This window comes from Silurus meridionalis, chromosome 3 (genome assembly GCF_014805685.1).
Source record: "Silurus meridionalis isolate SWU-2019-XX chromosome 3, ASM1480568v1, whole genome shotgun sequence".
Lineage (NCBI taxonomy): Eukaryota > Metazoa > Chordata > Actinopteri > Siluriformes > Siluridae > Silurus > Silurus meridionalis.
The window spans coordinates 18217318-18233009 of NC_060886.1; the positions used below are offsets into that span (position 1 = coordinate 18217318).

At 36.3% G+C, this 15692-nt stretch overlaps 1 protein-coding gene across 1 annotated transcript; it reads right to left on the bottom strand.

The window, feature by feature from the left end:
* Positions 1–4018: 4018 nt before the first annotated feature.
* Positions 4019–12747, bottom strand: dlx1a (distal-less homeobox 1a). The gene is made up of 3 exons (XM_046845460.1): positions 6249–12747; positions 5762–5961; positions 4019–5361 (listed from the first exon to the last, which is right to left on the bottom strand). The coding sequence occupies exons 1-3, from the start codon at positions 6559–6561 to the stop codon at positions 5110–5112; spliced, it is 765 nt and encodes a 254-aa protein (XP_046701416.1). The 5' UTR covers positions 6562–12747; the 3' UTR covers positions 4019–5109.
* Between the last annotated feature and the right edge of the window lie 2945 nt (positions 12748–15692).

Consider the following 15692-nt stretch of genomic DNA (forward strand, 5'->3'; position numbering starts at 1 on the left):
TTTGAAGGGCCAGACGTTTGACCATCGGCATATGGTTAACATCCATGTATACATTATTATATTATTTTAGACTACAGTGCGGCCCTTTTTTACCATTCACTGTCCAAAAATGTGAACTACGAATGGATGATTGTCGAAGCAAATCAAGATGTTTCATAACTCAAACAAAGAGGAAAGAGAAAATGTCATTGTATTGCAAATGAAAAAAAACAAATATGGGCTTTAAAGAACTATTAGAGCTGCGTGTGCTCTGCACGCCTCTCTCTCTCTCTCTCTCTCTCTCTCTCTCTCTCTCTTTCTCTCTCTCTCTCTCTCTCTTCCTCTGTCTCTCTCTCTCTCTCTCTCTCTCTCTCTCTAAAAGATTAGTGATGATGCGGTGTTAGACACTTCCGGAATCCTGGAGACAACTTGAAAAATGCCATACCCCTTCCCTAATTTATACTCTGATCTGTAATTTCATCCACAATTGCTCCAGTTTGAGCATTCTGGCTCTCCGATCCGAAAGCCTGCAATTACTGTATAATTCTTCGCAATTTTAGATGTCCTAATATGGACTGTAATTTCTGCGCAAGACAATTTCCAGCTATTTCAAGCATCAACATTGTCAAAGTTGCATGTACATAATAAATGGGAATATCAATGCATAGTTTTTAGCATAACATCTTGACTCGGCTATAATTATATCCGTTTGGAGCCTACGCAAAATTAGTCTGAATTGCGTGGTAACTGCTGCTTTAAATTTTTAAAAATTACTCATAATTTTCCCAAAGATTACCAAGATCTCGAGTGCACAATGTCATCAGCGTAATGAGGAGTAAACATTTATGCTAATAATCTGCAATTTTTTTCCCCAACAGCTATAAAGAGGGAAAATAAAGCTGGATTTTTTCAGTCTTCTCCAGTGCGCGACTGCTAAAGCTCCCAGCCCTGCTTACACCAGGCGCGTGCAGCAGGGACCCGAAGAGTACAGCCAACCTAGTGACCACTGGATACTAAAACTGACTCATATATGAATATACGCCTGATCTGCATTCTTATTTCTCTTAACAAAAGGTAAGAATAAAGCTTATCCATTCCTAACTTTTTGTTGTCAGTGTTAGTTTTTCTTTATTGCTTTATGCACCATTTCCCCACGAAAACATGAAATAAAATAACTTAATATATCAGATATCAAATGGAAACAAGGATATTGATTTCAGTATTTTTTTCTTTCACAACTCAACACCTTCATTTGAGACGTGCACAAATAAAAACATCGAAAACATTCAATATAAATAATTTCCTTTAAAATTATTATTGAAATATTCTTTATATTGTCTTAAACGAGTCACTTTTTTGATTTTATAAATCTATTTACGTGTTTTTTCTGATTTTATTACCAAAAAAATATTATAAACATTTGAGAGAAAGCTGCATTGCTATAACACAAATGTATTTCTATATAAAAAATTTTAAATTCTGTTTAATTTTAACTTAGATTTTCTGTCATTTGTAGGATAAAATAAAGCAGCCCTTGTACCATCATTTCACTACAGCCTTAATTATTCCAACATTGTGCTATTGCTAATTTTGTGCGCTCTTGCTATTGACAATCCCTCAGTATACACCTGCAAGCAATTTGCCAGGCTTACTTATAAGCGAGCCGCTGTGAGGGGGGCTGTCGCGCACCTAAGTCGCTCTCTCTCTCTTTTTTCATCGCACAGCAAATTTTCTTTCAGTGCGCTATCTCCTTTGTTAACAAAAGATTCCACGTGCGAAAAAAATTGCTCATAATTATCCTGTAGATGGGAAACTGCATTAGAATAAATAAGGGCGCAATGACTGTAATTATGTCTGGTTTGATGGGCTCGGCTCGTAATCAAGAGGAGAATATAGTGAAATAACGCTGACCCTCTCCGCTCCACAGCTGCATACCCCCAACCCTGTAGCACAAAAAAAAGAATACAGAGAAAAAAAATAATTCATTCAAATTTTGTTAGTATATTTTATTAGGTTATGTTTCTGGATTTATGATGTATATTGTATCAGTGCAGTGAAGAGCAGTGTGTTTTATAATAAAAAGTAACATTTAGGTACGTTTTTACTAATCATTGCATGTTTTTGAACAATAAATAAACTCTGGCTTAACAACCTTTGTGTATATACTTGCACATTTGACAGTGAGAGAGAATAGTTTAATAGATACTTTAAAATTAAATAAAAAAACTAAAATTGAAATAAAAAAATGCAAACAAAATAAAAATCCACACACACACACACACACACACACATATATATATATATATATATATATATATATATATATATATATATATATATATATATATATATATATATATGAACATAGGTTTGGACTAGGGCGTGTAATATGATAATAATAATAATAATAAGTATTATTATTATTAAAAATAATAATAGTAATAATGATAAATATTATTATGATGATCATAATAATAATAATAATAATAATAATAATAATTATTATTATTATTATTATTATTATTATTATTATTTCTATTATATAGTAATAGTAGTTATCTTGGTATCTAGAAGAACTGGAAAAGCATGATTATCGACTGTTACAATTACGTTAGTTTGATGTTGCAATTGTAGTTTTTAGCTTTTCTTTTTCTTTTTCTCTTTTCATTGTTTATTTATTTTTTTATTTTTTTATTGTACATTTTTGCACTCAATAACTACAACAAACATGCCAAAATAGCAATGGCTCAAAAGCACACTTAAATGTATCCATAAAACAAATATGTAAAGGTAACAATTCTCATATTCTGTAATTTTGTGTCTCCTGTGGCCTGTAGCTGCTCTCTGCTCTTGATCACTATGGTTGGCTCTGTGGAACACACTGTGGCCTTTTCCTGTTCGAGTTAGAAAAAGTGAGAGGCCATTTTTTGCAGGCCCCACATGAAGAACGTCAAAATTTGTCAGAATAATTACTGCACTCTCTAGCGGTGTACACACAACACACACACACACACACACACACACACACACACACACACACACACACACACACACACACACACACACAATCGTGGCCTGTAAGGTGCTCTTTTAAAAAAGCACTGGAAGTGCTAATGCTGGGTCAGATTATGCATGAAATTATGTAAATGATAAGTGATACAACACGAATGTTTAGATGTCAATTAAATTTGTATTAAATTCGTTTTAGCTCTGTTTTTTTTATAAGTTTTGGGTTATGTTTTTTTTTTAAATAAATAATTAGGGTTTTTAAAATTGACAGTTAAAAAATATCCAGTGTGTTCAATTACAAAACACACTACAGACTCGCTTAAACACAGATAAACCACAATAAAAGATATTCCGTGCATTTTCTATTTTTTCCTGAACGTTTATTTATTTGTCTCGGCGTAATTTAGATTTTTTCACTTAAAAAAAAAAGCGCAGTTAAAATATCCTCCACATCCAAGTGGTCTTTCGGGCTTGTCCGTTTAACACGTTCCCACCCCGGACATCACCGACCTTCACCCACCCCACACCGTGACAGCACCCCTCCGCCCCCCACCCCCAGTTCCCTGCTCTTTTCTGCAGGCACCTGTCTCGCACTCAATTATTCACTTAACACATACGCGTGCTATTCACCCGCGCCCGGCGTTTGTTCCTGCGGCACGAGAGCGGAAAGGAGCTTATAGCGGCTAAACGAAAGAGAAAAGGAACAAGCACTCTTATTGTCGAAGGATTTGCTGTGTTACAGAACCCAACACACGATTAATCGGCGATTCAGTTTGAAATGAAAAGACAAACAAAATAGAGAAATCACCCTGATCCGGGAAAACCCAATTAATGATGACCTGCAAGGCACACACACACACACACACACACACACACACACACACACACATATATATATATATATATATATATATATATATATATATATATATATATATATATATATATATATATATATATATATTTCAATTGTTCATAGGCGACGCTTTCTGTTAACTTTCTCGAAAAAAAAGTTGCAATGACGACATTGTAAAATCTCTTTTAAAGTGTGAATTTTACTGAGTTTACACATTGTACACGAATCCATAAAACAAACAAACAAAAAACCAATAAATTAATTTGACCAATAGAAAACTATTTTTTTGCCATGTAGAACGCTAAACACATGAATGTGTAATAATCATACTCGGGTCGAAATTCTTTTCACATCATAAACAGCACAATCTAAGAAAAAAAAATGGCTTTTTTTTCTGTACATGATTTCTAAACACTTCTGTCGCGTTGTATCCGAGGAGGATGCTTTTAAAGGACGCACAACAAATTCTCAAAATCTAAATCAAAGTGAAGTGTTGCTCACTGTAGTGCAGCCATATCTTTTAAAGAACATTCATTTTTAAATAAACACAAACAGACATAAACAAAATCTAAATAAGTTATTTTAAATAAACACACCAAAAAAAAAGCTCCACACAGTCAAAAGGAATTATGTTAGACTATAAAGATTTGCTCTTTGGAATCAGGAAAACCGGGATCTTCGCATGATTTTACTCTGTACTGTTCCAAATGCCCAGATGCCTGGTACAGCACAACCCATTCCCCCTTTCTCTGTAGAAAATATAGTCTATGTAAGATATGCTTTGTGTATGTCTGATTATTAACAGCTGACGGATGAAAAAAGGCAGATTGTTGCTTTTAGATAAATCATGCCAAATAAATGCGTTTGTTCCATTTTCCAGGATAAAATACCAGTCTGAAAAATTATGATTTTTTTTTCACTTGTTACAGTTTTATAGAATGTTTTACACATAGTAATAAAGGTCAAGGTAAAAAAGAAATATCAGGAGCAGCTTCATTTGACCCAAGTGTCTGGGATCCGCTCTTGAAAAGAAAAGGAGGAAAACTAGTTCCTCCGCCGCAGACGCTTCTTCTCAGTGTCTCGGCCTCCGGACTGTTGTTGCCGGTGTGTCGGTGTGCTTGTTGCGGTGTGCTCCGGTGTGATCGCAGTGTGTGATCGCAGTCTGTATGGGCTGAGGGCCGGAGAGCCGGGCGGCAGGGTCGCGTGCTCCCCTCATCCGGGTCCTCCGCGAAAGGAAGAGGGGCGGGGTCCGCTAAGCACTGCCTTCACATGAGCTGCGGCTGTTGCATAGAGTCCTGGTGCGTGCTGGGATACCAGGAGGTGTAGCTCGGGATGTACGAGGTCGGTGTGCCCACGGAGGTTTTAACGCTGGCGGATGAGTTCCATACGGGCGCCACGGAAGGCGAACCGGCGCTCAGTACGCGGCCACTGGCCAATGCGCTCGTGTCTATGGTTCCTCCGCCTTGCTTCATTAACTTCTTAAACTTGGATCGTTTGTTCTGAAACCAGATCTTGACCTGCAAAATATTAAATCGACAAACAAGTTAGAAATCACCAATAATTTTTTGTTTCTAATAAATTCCGAATAACGCAAACAGTTGAACGAAATGTTACTTTGCAAATTAAATATATTATTAGTTGCAGATGAACGAGATAAATACATTTGCACATGCAACAAAAAAAAAAAAAAAAAAGAAAGGCTCAGAATCCATAATGTAAATTGTCCATGTGTTCCAATGGCTTTTGAAACTGAGCTAAAGTTTTGACATATAATAATAATAACAATCATAATAATAATAATATATTAATTATATTTACTGATATTTACTAAAGCGTGAAAGTAGAATTGAATTTGCGCTTAGTCAGTTCCAGTGGTAGATTGAATGAAATCAATGTTTCTGTAAAACGCGTTCTCACCTGGGTTTGTGTGAGCCCCAGAGATGCGGCCAGTTCTGCTCTCTCCGGCAGCGCCAGATACTGAGTCTGCTGAAATCTCCGGTTGAGCGCTTGCAGCTGGAGACTCGAGTATATGGTCCGAGGTTTGCGAATCTTTTTCCCCTTCCCGTTGAAGCGAACCTCTCCTCCTTCCACCACCGTGCTTTTCTCCGTCTCTGGTGCTGCGAGAGGAGAAAGAGAAAGCGCTTGCGATCAGAGTTGGAGCTTCACAGACGCTTGGAGTGCGGCGCACATCACTGTGCTAGTTTTAGCTCCAGCCTGCAGTTTAGGTATAATTAGCGTTAATTGCATACATTGTTTATAGCATTGCGCAATAAATAATTACCAAGCCTAATACCCACACATCTGGGCTACTCCAGTCCAGCATTCTCACAGCGAGCTGAAAAAACAAAGGCACGTTCTAAAAAGAGATGAGCGGAGAAAAACAACAACAAATCAAATGTCTTACCTGCGTCTTCTAACCGTGTCTGCGTTAACGCCGTGCTGTTTTGGTAAGTCTGAACGCTACTGAGATATGGACTTGAGGAATGGCTACCGACTGAGTTGACATATGGATAAGCCAGCGATCTGGGAAAAGACGGAGCAGGACTGTACGAGCTGTCGTGCTGAGGATGACCGGCTGAATGTAAACAGTGCATTGAATAATGTCCGTGAGACATAGATGAAGGCGACATTTGTTGACTTGGTGGCCCAAATTCCATGAAAACGCTCTTTCCTGAGACGGGGCTGTTTAGACTCTCTGGTATTGTGGTCATTGTCATGTCTTCAGTGCGAATCTCGCTTCTCCTGCCTTTTTTTTGTTTTCTTCTATCTCAGTGAAGGATGGATCCCAATTTAAGCTCAACTGATTTTTTCACTTTCCATTCATAAGAAAATGTAGTTTGTCTCGGTGAAAAGTCTAGGTGTGATGCGGCGGATCTACACAAACTCGCTCAAACGTTTGAATCAGGGAATCATGAATATTTATCCAAGGTGCTCTCTGATTGGTCCGCCCGCTCCAAGAGTGGCGGGGATTGGAGATCTCGGGGTAAGGTCCGAGGAATATGATAACACAAGAAATAAGACAAACCTAAGAGGCAAATGTTTAAGGCTAAAAAAATTATTTAGGGGTGGGTCACTATAATGTTATTGTTTTTTTTTGTTGTTGTTGCTTTTTAATCTTTCGTTTTTCTTACGTTCCAAAGAGATAAAGAATTTAAACAATAAGGCTTTGGTAATATTTTGATTCACATGTTTAATGATCGCATTTCCTCTTTTTTGATGGAGAGTAAATTTAGTTATTGGTAAACTTCATATGATTGTAATCAGCTAAATAATAATAATAAAAAAACATAAGATTTCAATTTAAGAACAAAACCAACAGAATAAATAATCAAATTAGCCTAATCCAAACAGAGAAAAAACAACAACAGTTTACATTAAAATCTGGGCTCTATTATTATTATTATTATTATTATTATTATTATTATTATTATTATTATTATTGTTATTGTAGATTTTTTTTTTACAAACAATTACTAAAATTATTCTTAAAATCGCAATCTAACAATGAATACACACGTTTTAAAATACACTTTTTACTCTGAAAGCACTGCAGAAATATGATTAATAATAAAATGGTGTTTCGCTTTTGTCTGTGCCCTTATTGTTTCAGGGACAGATGTATTACTAGCTTCATTTGATTAAATGCTAGTCTCAAGTGCTGAAGCCACAGCTGAAACCAGTTGAATTTGCATAACACTGTTGTTTAATTTTCATACGCATAATTAGACATATATTTAACACTTCCACTGGCATGCAGATTCAAATCACTCCGAACCCCTAAGCGTCCGTAAAAGCACCTGGGCTTAAATCCTACATTTCTACAAAAGGGAAAATATCGCGCCCAAATAATTACAGTTTTTCGGTGTCATTATTAAAAGATAGAATATTCAATAGATCAGTTTCGGTCTGGAGTTGAAGTATAGCATTTAAATTAGCAAAGAAACTCGTACTCACAGCACCGAATACTCTTTCTTTTAGTGATTTCAAATGAAGGAATGAATGCTGAGGTTTTCCCTGCGACCTGCACCACTACCGCCATCATTTTTCACATCAGTAGACATCTTTCACCGTTTGATTTAAATGTGACAGGTTAAATAACTAGGCACTATTTATAGCTGGTGGTGGCTTGGGTCATGACCTTAAAACACCAAGACCTCGAGAAAATCAGGCAGATCGAAAAAGTGCAAAAAGCAACTGACAATTGGCTCCATGTTAAGAAATTACGAATAGATGAAATAAGTGTTTCTCTATAGTAATAATAAAGATTTTTTTGGAAACATACAAACAACTTTGTCGTATGAATGCTAATCTTTAAAGCAACAATATAAAAAATAACTGATAAAATTCACATTAAATTTTAATTTATTAACAACAGACTACAAACATTGTACACCTAAAAAACTGATTACTCCATTTAAAATCCCCATTTTTGTTTTCTTCAGCATGGTGTAAGTGATTTTATTTTCTATAGGCTGAGAGGTCAGTTTGTAATGTCTAACCCTAAAGACCTGGTTAACTCACAAAGGACATGCATCATTTGGAAAACTTTGCAGGAGGTCCGAGTTAGACTGAACTCACTGGGGGGGGGTTGATATGACGCACTCGACAGGGTTAATACAAACACATCTGGCCAGCTGCAGATTTAAACACGCCAGCAAACAAACGTGTCAAGTTTGTAACATGAAAAAATGATTATATAGCTATCTATAAATACAAATATTCGATAGTATGATCAATGAACATATGATCCTACCCAGGATTGCTTCACTTCAATTAAGGTTTTAGAGCATCTGGAAATAAACAGGTGACAAAAGAAAGGCGGTCATACCGGTGCGCTGCTTCTCTGGTTAAAGCGGATCACAGCTTCATTATTTCTTTTCTACTTTTCATTGTCATTCTCTTGCAGTTGAACCATCGGTCATGACTCCGTCCAAATCTCAACGCGGAATTCCCGATTAAACGCGGCACAAATTCCGTTACTTTTCAGATTCCCACCGGGCGCAAGAGCGAGACAACGCAGAGCGACGCACGCGCCACGCACAGTAGTCCTCTGTACTGACGGTCACATTCAGCAATTTTTTTTGTGTGATATCCCCCCCAAAATCGGCTCAGAAAATTGTCCAATTTAAAGCAATTTGTATTTGAAATTACATTCACAAACTATCGCGCAAAGATTTTTTTATCAATGGCAAAAAAAAATAATAACTGCATTACAACCAACAATTATCATCATTCAGAGCTGAGGGAAGATTTTTGCGTGTAGCGTGGCTCAGACTGATAACTGTGATTATTGCACTCGGTTATGGGATCTAAGACTGAAATTGAGGTGTAGTCTGCATATGCACCATATTTTACTGTAGGTGACAAATGTCGGCTAAAGATCATTTGTACAAACAAAAGAGGAAAATATGCAGTCGTGACTATAATATTATTTGAAACAAAACGAAAAGCAATTAAAAATAACGATCTAAAAGTAAGCATACAACAATGTAAAGATAAAAGTTAAAAGGCAAAGGAAAAACACCCAAAAAAACATTTAATGGCACTATATAATTAGAATGAGAATTATAAAGTACATATAAATACAGGTATAAAAAGACGCATGCTGACAGTTTATAATCTATTAAAAAATAAACTGTACATTCTTCTTTACATATTCTGTCCTGCAAAGTTTGATGCAACTCTAATATTAATATAATATTAATGCAACTCTAATTATTACTCAATGGTGTGTTTTATGGCAAATAAACAATAATAACCAAATATCCAATCCAGATGCAGGACTTTGCAATAGAAAAGAAAATCGTACAAGTAGCAGAGAATCAATCATAGGCCATTATTAGACTGCAGGAAAAAAAATCATGCCTAAGGTTGACTTTGACTTTGAAAGCAGTTTAATTATCCAAATAATTTCTGTAGAAAATAAACCATAACAGAGTCTCATTAATTATTATATATGGGGGGAAACCCACGTGATCGAGTTTACAAGGACACAACTCTTCTAAAGACGCTCAAAATAAAGCGCTACACAAAAACCATGAGATGGAAGTTCAAACCAGCATTCAGAGAAAGGCAGAACCCCACGTTATATTTTAAACACCTGCTATTCAGTACTTTATAGACCTGTGTGTGTGTGTGTGTGTGTGTGTGTGTGTTGGTCGGGGGGTAATGGTGTTCTAGGTTAGAGTCAAATACTATCTCCACTCTCAGATGAGGAAATACCTCCCTGACAAAACTCGGTTTCAGCAACAGACAGTTGAGTTATTGCCTCGTCTCCGGCATGAAATCAAGCGCAGACATCCGTCCTTTCAGTAGAACTCGATCCGACTGTAAAGGGACTTCCGACTGGAGAGCCAGAGTAAATTTAAGTCAAAGTCTCTGATTAGTTTCTGTTATTGGTGGCACAAGATTGTCTGGGAGATTTAATTGCTTCAGTATGAAGCAGAGTCACTTCCTCCCCTTGGTTAGGCTGATCTGTGAGATGTCCATGTGATAAAATGTGCCTGACTAATATAGACAGTAACTAAGCAATTTCGGTAGTGAGAGACTTTTTGCTGAGGTGGTACTCTCTACAGGTACCTTTCTTAGATTTAGCCACAGGAGGCTAATAGTGGAAGAACATCATATATTTCACCTCGGCATGGTACCTTTTGATACTATAGGCTACACATATTGTATGGGAAATCGAGTAAGTTAGAATAAAATGAAAGTCATTTTCAATAATTATTTCAAACCATCTGTAAGAAGGACTGCAACCAAACTATAAGAAGCAATTGATCAGTATGCATATCTCTTATTTTGAGCCAGACATAATACACTGGGTTGAAAACCACAGACCACTCTGGACAATATATATAGACACATTGCCTAAAATCTGTTTCATTAATAAAAAGTGAAGGGGAAAAATGATCTTTTCTAGATGCACACTAAAATTGAGATGTGACTGAGATGATAAATTCTACAGCATGTATCTACAAGGACAAGCTTATATTAACACTGGTACATTTTCATTGAGAGAAATCCCTTTACAATCTCTTGGTATATTATTTCTGAATTTTATGTGCGGTGTTTATAAATATCATGTTGATGTAAATAACACTGCTTTCCCTTTTGTTGAAATGAAGTTACTCATTTAAACTTGAGGTTACTATGAAAACTTAAAAATCACTGTAAACATATGAGCAGTATTACAGGATGATACACACTGGGCATACACACATAATGAAAAATAGTGGGTATAAAGAAAAGCTCTCAAATGGATTGCACTTCTTCACATGTTTGGATTAAATAAATTGCCCATAAGTGTTGCAGTTTAAAAAAGCATTAACTCCACATTAACATAAACAGCTCAGCTGAGTGAATAACAGCCAGTCTGTCCGTTTGGACATGTGGCCCGGTATTTAGCCAGAGATTTGCAATTACACCTTATTTACACACTTGCTAATATGGATCCATTCCTGTCTCTGTGGCAAGAAGCCTAAAAAGGGACCAAATTTGATCAGATGTAATGATCCAAATTCAGTGTATTTAATCAACCATGCAGGATAGAATAGTGCTTTACTGGACCAGGTTTTACTCTATCACTATTGGATGGTTTAAGCAGGGCATACCTTCAATTTTCTGCTCCAGTGAACTCTGATAAACAGAGAAAGAGGAGGTAGTGTAGAGGTGCTCATTTAGATTCAGAACACTTTCTCAGAGAGAACAAGAAAAGGTGTAGTGCAACACAATTTGCCAATCGATAGAGAATGATTAAACCATGTTAAATGTATGTTGCTTAGATTTTGGAGTATTGAAAATTAGAATGTGTTAAAAAAAAAAAAAAGCATAGAACAACCAACTTGTTTCTGTTAATCTTTTATTTTTAGATTTGAAACGAGTTTTGCATAAATTATGTATGTATTATTATGTATGTTTTTATAATAATTTATATTTAAAAAATTCATTTTAATTAGCCATTAGTCTATAAATAGATTGTGAACATGTGCTTACAAAGTAATTAAAATAAGTTATAGGTGGTGCAGAAATATATTTTTATAATATCCATTTGAGTTGTTAATTTTCGATTGCAACACATGAGACCAGCTTCTCTTCCCCAGCTAAATAAAATTAATGACACTTTCTCAACATAAAACATGCTACTGAAAGATCAACTAGTGCAAGTACCTGATATTTGTCAGATATAAATATCTTTTTAAATGAATAGTTGTCACATTATAACAAATTAAAGCAAATCAAATCTCAGCAAATAATTATTAAATAAATATGTCAATATTTATACAACTGTAGTGTATACATAGGCCAAATAGATTGAGATAGATTAATGCAGAGCTCTGGGCCTCTTTGGCCCATCACTGCTGTGTTCTCTTGCCCAGCTGCACACACTCAGGCCACAGTGGGAGAGAGTTGAAGGGAAGCCCTACCTCATGGGTCCTTTGGGAGTGCAGACAAGAATAATTGTCTCCAGGCCCGGCCAGTGGTTCACACCTGCAAACAGAAACAGATCAGAAACACACACACACACACACACACACACACACACACACACACACACACACACACACACACACACACACACACACACACACAAATAATAGACACTAACATTGACATCTCCCAGTGCCAGACAGACTTTCTTCGCTCACTGAGCTTCTGCTCAAAAGTGATACCAGCAAAAGGAGCATATGCATTCAGTTTATTATACTGCATGCTGTTATGCACAACCTATTTGTGGCAACAAATATTTAAGAATGAAAAACCATTGATGATCAATGTTAAATATTAATTCATTTGGTTTTAATAAAACTAAAATATGGTTAAGTTTTAGTTGCATTTTTATTTTGGGACTGTATCCTGTTTTCCTGAAGACCTCCTAAAAAGGAAAAGTATGACAGTGTATTTATATCTAATATAATCCTATAATATCTAATATATCCTTTATATCTAATATAATCTATATATATATATATATATATATATATATATATATATATATATATATATATATATATATATATATATATGTCTATTATTTAAGATGACAATCGGTCAATATATATTTATACAATATATAATATATAATACAATATAATTATATATATATATATATATATATATATATATATATATATATATATATATATATATATATATATATATATTTGCCCACCTTAAACATTAAAAATAAATAAAAAAAGTGGACATGTTGACAGATTCTCAATGAAAACTTAATGATTTAGTGATGATAATGTATGATAAAGTAAAAAATTACAGGCAACAGAGGTGATCAGAATAATCTCCTATCTATGTCCTATAATAATCTTCTGTGGTCTCCATCTATCGCTTACAGGCCTGAACCGAGAATCCAAGGCGGGTTAGGAAAACCCAGCACGGAGTAAACAGAGTCTGTCCTGTGCTACACACACTCACTCACTGTACACACCACAGACATGTCAGTGACAGCACAGCAGCCTTTACCATTATCATAGCAGCAGGAGTCAGAGGAACATGCCCAGCCTCCTACCTGCCCGAAAATTGCTCTCCAAAATGAGCAATTACCTGAGTTAGGTGTGACTGCTAGTAAAAAATTCCGGCCCAATAGATGGTGGCTACTTAATGCATCAACAACGGCAAAATGAAATGGCTATGAAATTGTCACTTGTCGTATTTCCTTGTTGTGTCCACAGGCTAAAGGGCTGAGACAGGCAGTGATCAAATCTTCAAACTAAGCAGTAAATTAAAATCCATGAAAATCATTCCCCGGTGAAGCTGAACCATTTGGTCTGGTATTAAGTGTTGCTATGGCCTAGGCTCAATTTTACCCAACTGGGATTGGGGATAGAACTCAGAACCATTGGGGAAAAATACACACTATAATATGACTGGCTAAACTATTTGTTTTGTCTTTACTCTGATTCATATTAAAACAAGGTTTGATTGCATGGCCAAAAAAGAAGGATCTCTTTGTCCAATTAATGGCCTCGTAAATGAGGAAACATGCAAATTTTCCAATTAAATAATTTGCTGTGCCTGAGGATGGTGCGAGATGTTCAGCTGCGGGGGCTGCGGTGGCATGGCCCTTTTCAGGCTTTGTTAAGAGGTAAAGCCTTGAACAAAGACAGAAAGAGGTCAGTCCTCAGCGACACCTGAATGCTCTCCCTCTTTTCTCTTCCCCTTGATCCCTTCAGCCAGCCTGTCATTAGCCTTAATGATGGAAAATTGTCATGTTGATGTCTCTCTCTACCTTTCTACCCCTCTCTAGCACACGCTCTCTTCCTCTCTTCTCTCTTTTGTATAAGTAGTAGGTGGAAGCTCCATTTATTACAAAGTTCTTTTTTGCCTAAAAGCCAGGGACAGAGCATTTGTGGCATGAGGGGGAAAAAAAAGGTGCTTGGATGCTCTTTCCATCACTGGGATAATTATCCCCACTGTGACCTTAATGATCCTTCGTGTTCGGCCTGCGTCTCCTGCACGCGCCCAGCCGCTCGGCTCCAGGCCCTCACCGGCTACTCTCCTCTCCTCTCCTCTCCTGATGCCCTGTGTCAGGGAATATGAAAACCCCTATAATGAAACCATTTTATCTGATGGAAAAAAAAGGCTACTAGAGCTTCACTTGCTACAAAGACGAATCAATTATATGAGTAATTGTGATAATTTTCCTTCCATTCACAGTCCTTTCTGAAAGGGAAGGAAAAGGGGGAAAAACAGAGAAATGCTGAAAGGGAAATTACATGGACAATATGGAGTGCGAAAAAAGGTACACACTAAAAATTACTGCAAGAAAAGCGTAAGACTATAAATAAATATGTTAATGTTGATGGGCCATATATATATATATATATATATATATGCAGGCAAAACCTCCCAAACAGAAGTGTGAATAAACACACACAGATGAGATAGATGACCAGAGAGCAAATAATAGTATGATAAAAGTAGATGTGCAGCTGTCTGAAAATTAAACCTCTTTCTCCTTCCTATTGACAAAGCTGAGCTCCTGCAAAAGCACCCCAGTGGTTAGAGATCATTTGGAGCCCTGTGACAGGAAAAAGGATAATTACGTCTCCAAGAGAGGCAGGCGGACTGACGCGCCCTTAAGACGCTGCCGTGAATGCAGGGGCTTGATAGAAGGCAGAAGGAATAATTTTGTGCTTTGCTTTTTCCTTTATTCTGCAGAACATGTTTTGTTGGGCGGAAGACAAGGCAGAGAGCACCTCTGAGTGCATTAAACCCTAGGTGTTCGCAAATATAAGGTTCCTCTGTCTATCAACCGCTACCTAGAAAAAAAAACTCTTAAATGCATTAAAATGTCTCTTCCATTCTCCCAGCAGACAGCAGTGCCAGTGAGATATGCATTAGTTTCTATTTCACAGCAGGAGTTGGATTTTCCTCACAACACGAAGGACATTCTGGATTCCTCTTGGCAAAAAAGGACCAAGTCTACAAATTCAAGGCAGAATACACTGTGCTCCAATGCACACACAAACACTGAATATGCATGTGTTATCCACCTCTTTGCAATTTGTTACACATTTCTTTTTGCATGCATAAAACAATGTATTATGTGTAATATATATATATATATATATATATATATATATATATATATATATATATATATATATATATATATATACAAAAATATCCATTATGATGAATTTGTCTAGAATGTCATATAAAGTAAATATGAGTGGGAGCTGTAAATCTTTGGCCTAATAAATGTGTATGTTCATATCCTACTCAATATGGACCTTCTCTTGAATTGTACAGACACAAACACACACACACACACACACACACACACACACACACACACACACACACACAAATATATATATTTATGTTTATA

Coding starts and splice junctions, on each gene's coding strand:
- dlx1a (XM_046845460.1), bottom strand. CDS start 6,561: ATGACAATGACCACAATACCAGAGAGTCTAAACAGCCCCGTCTCAGGA. Junction 5,962..6,248: donor GACACGGTTAGAAGACGCAG/GTAAGACATTTG, acceptor CTCCTCTCGCAG/CACCAGAGACGGAGAAAAGC. Junction 5,362..5,761: donor TGGGGCTCACACAAACCCAG/GTGAGAACGCGT, acceptor AATATTTTGCAG/GTCAAGATCTGGTTTCAGAA.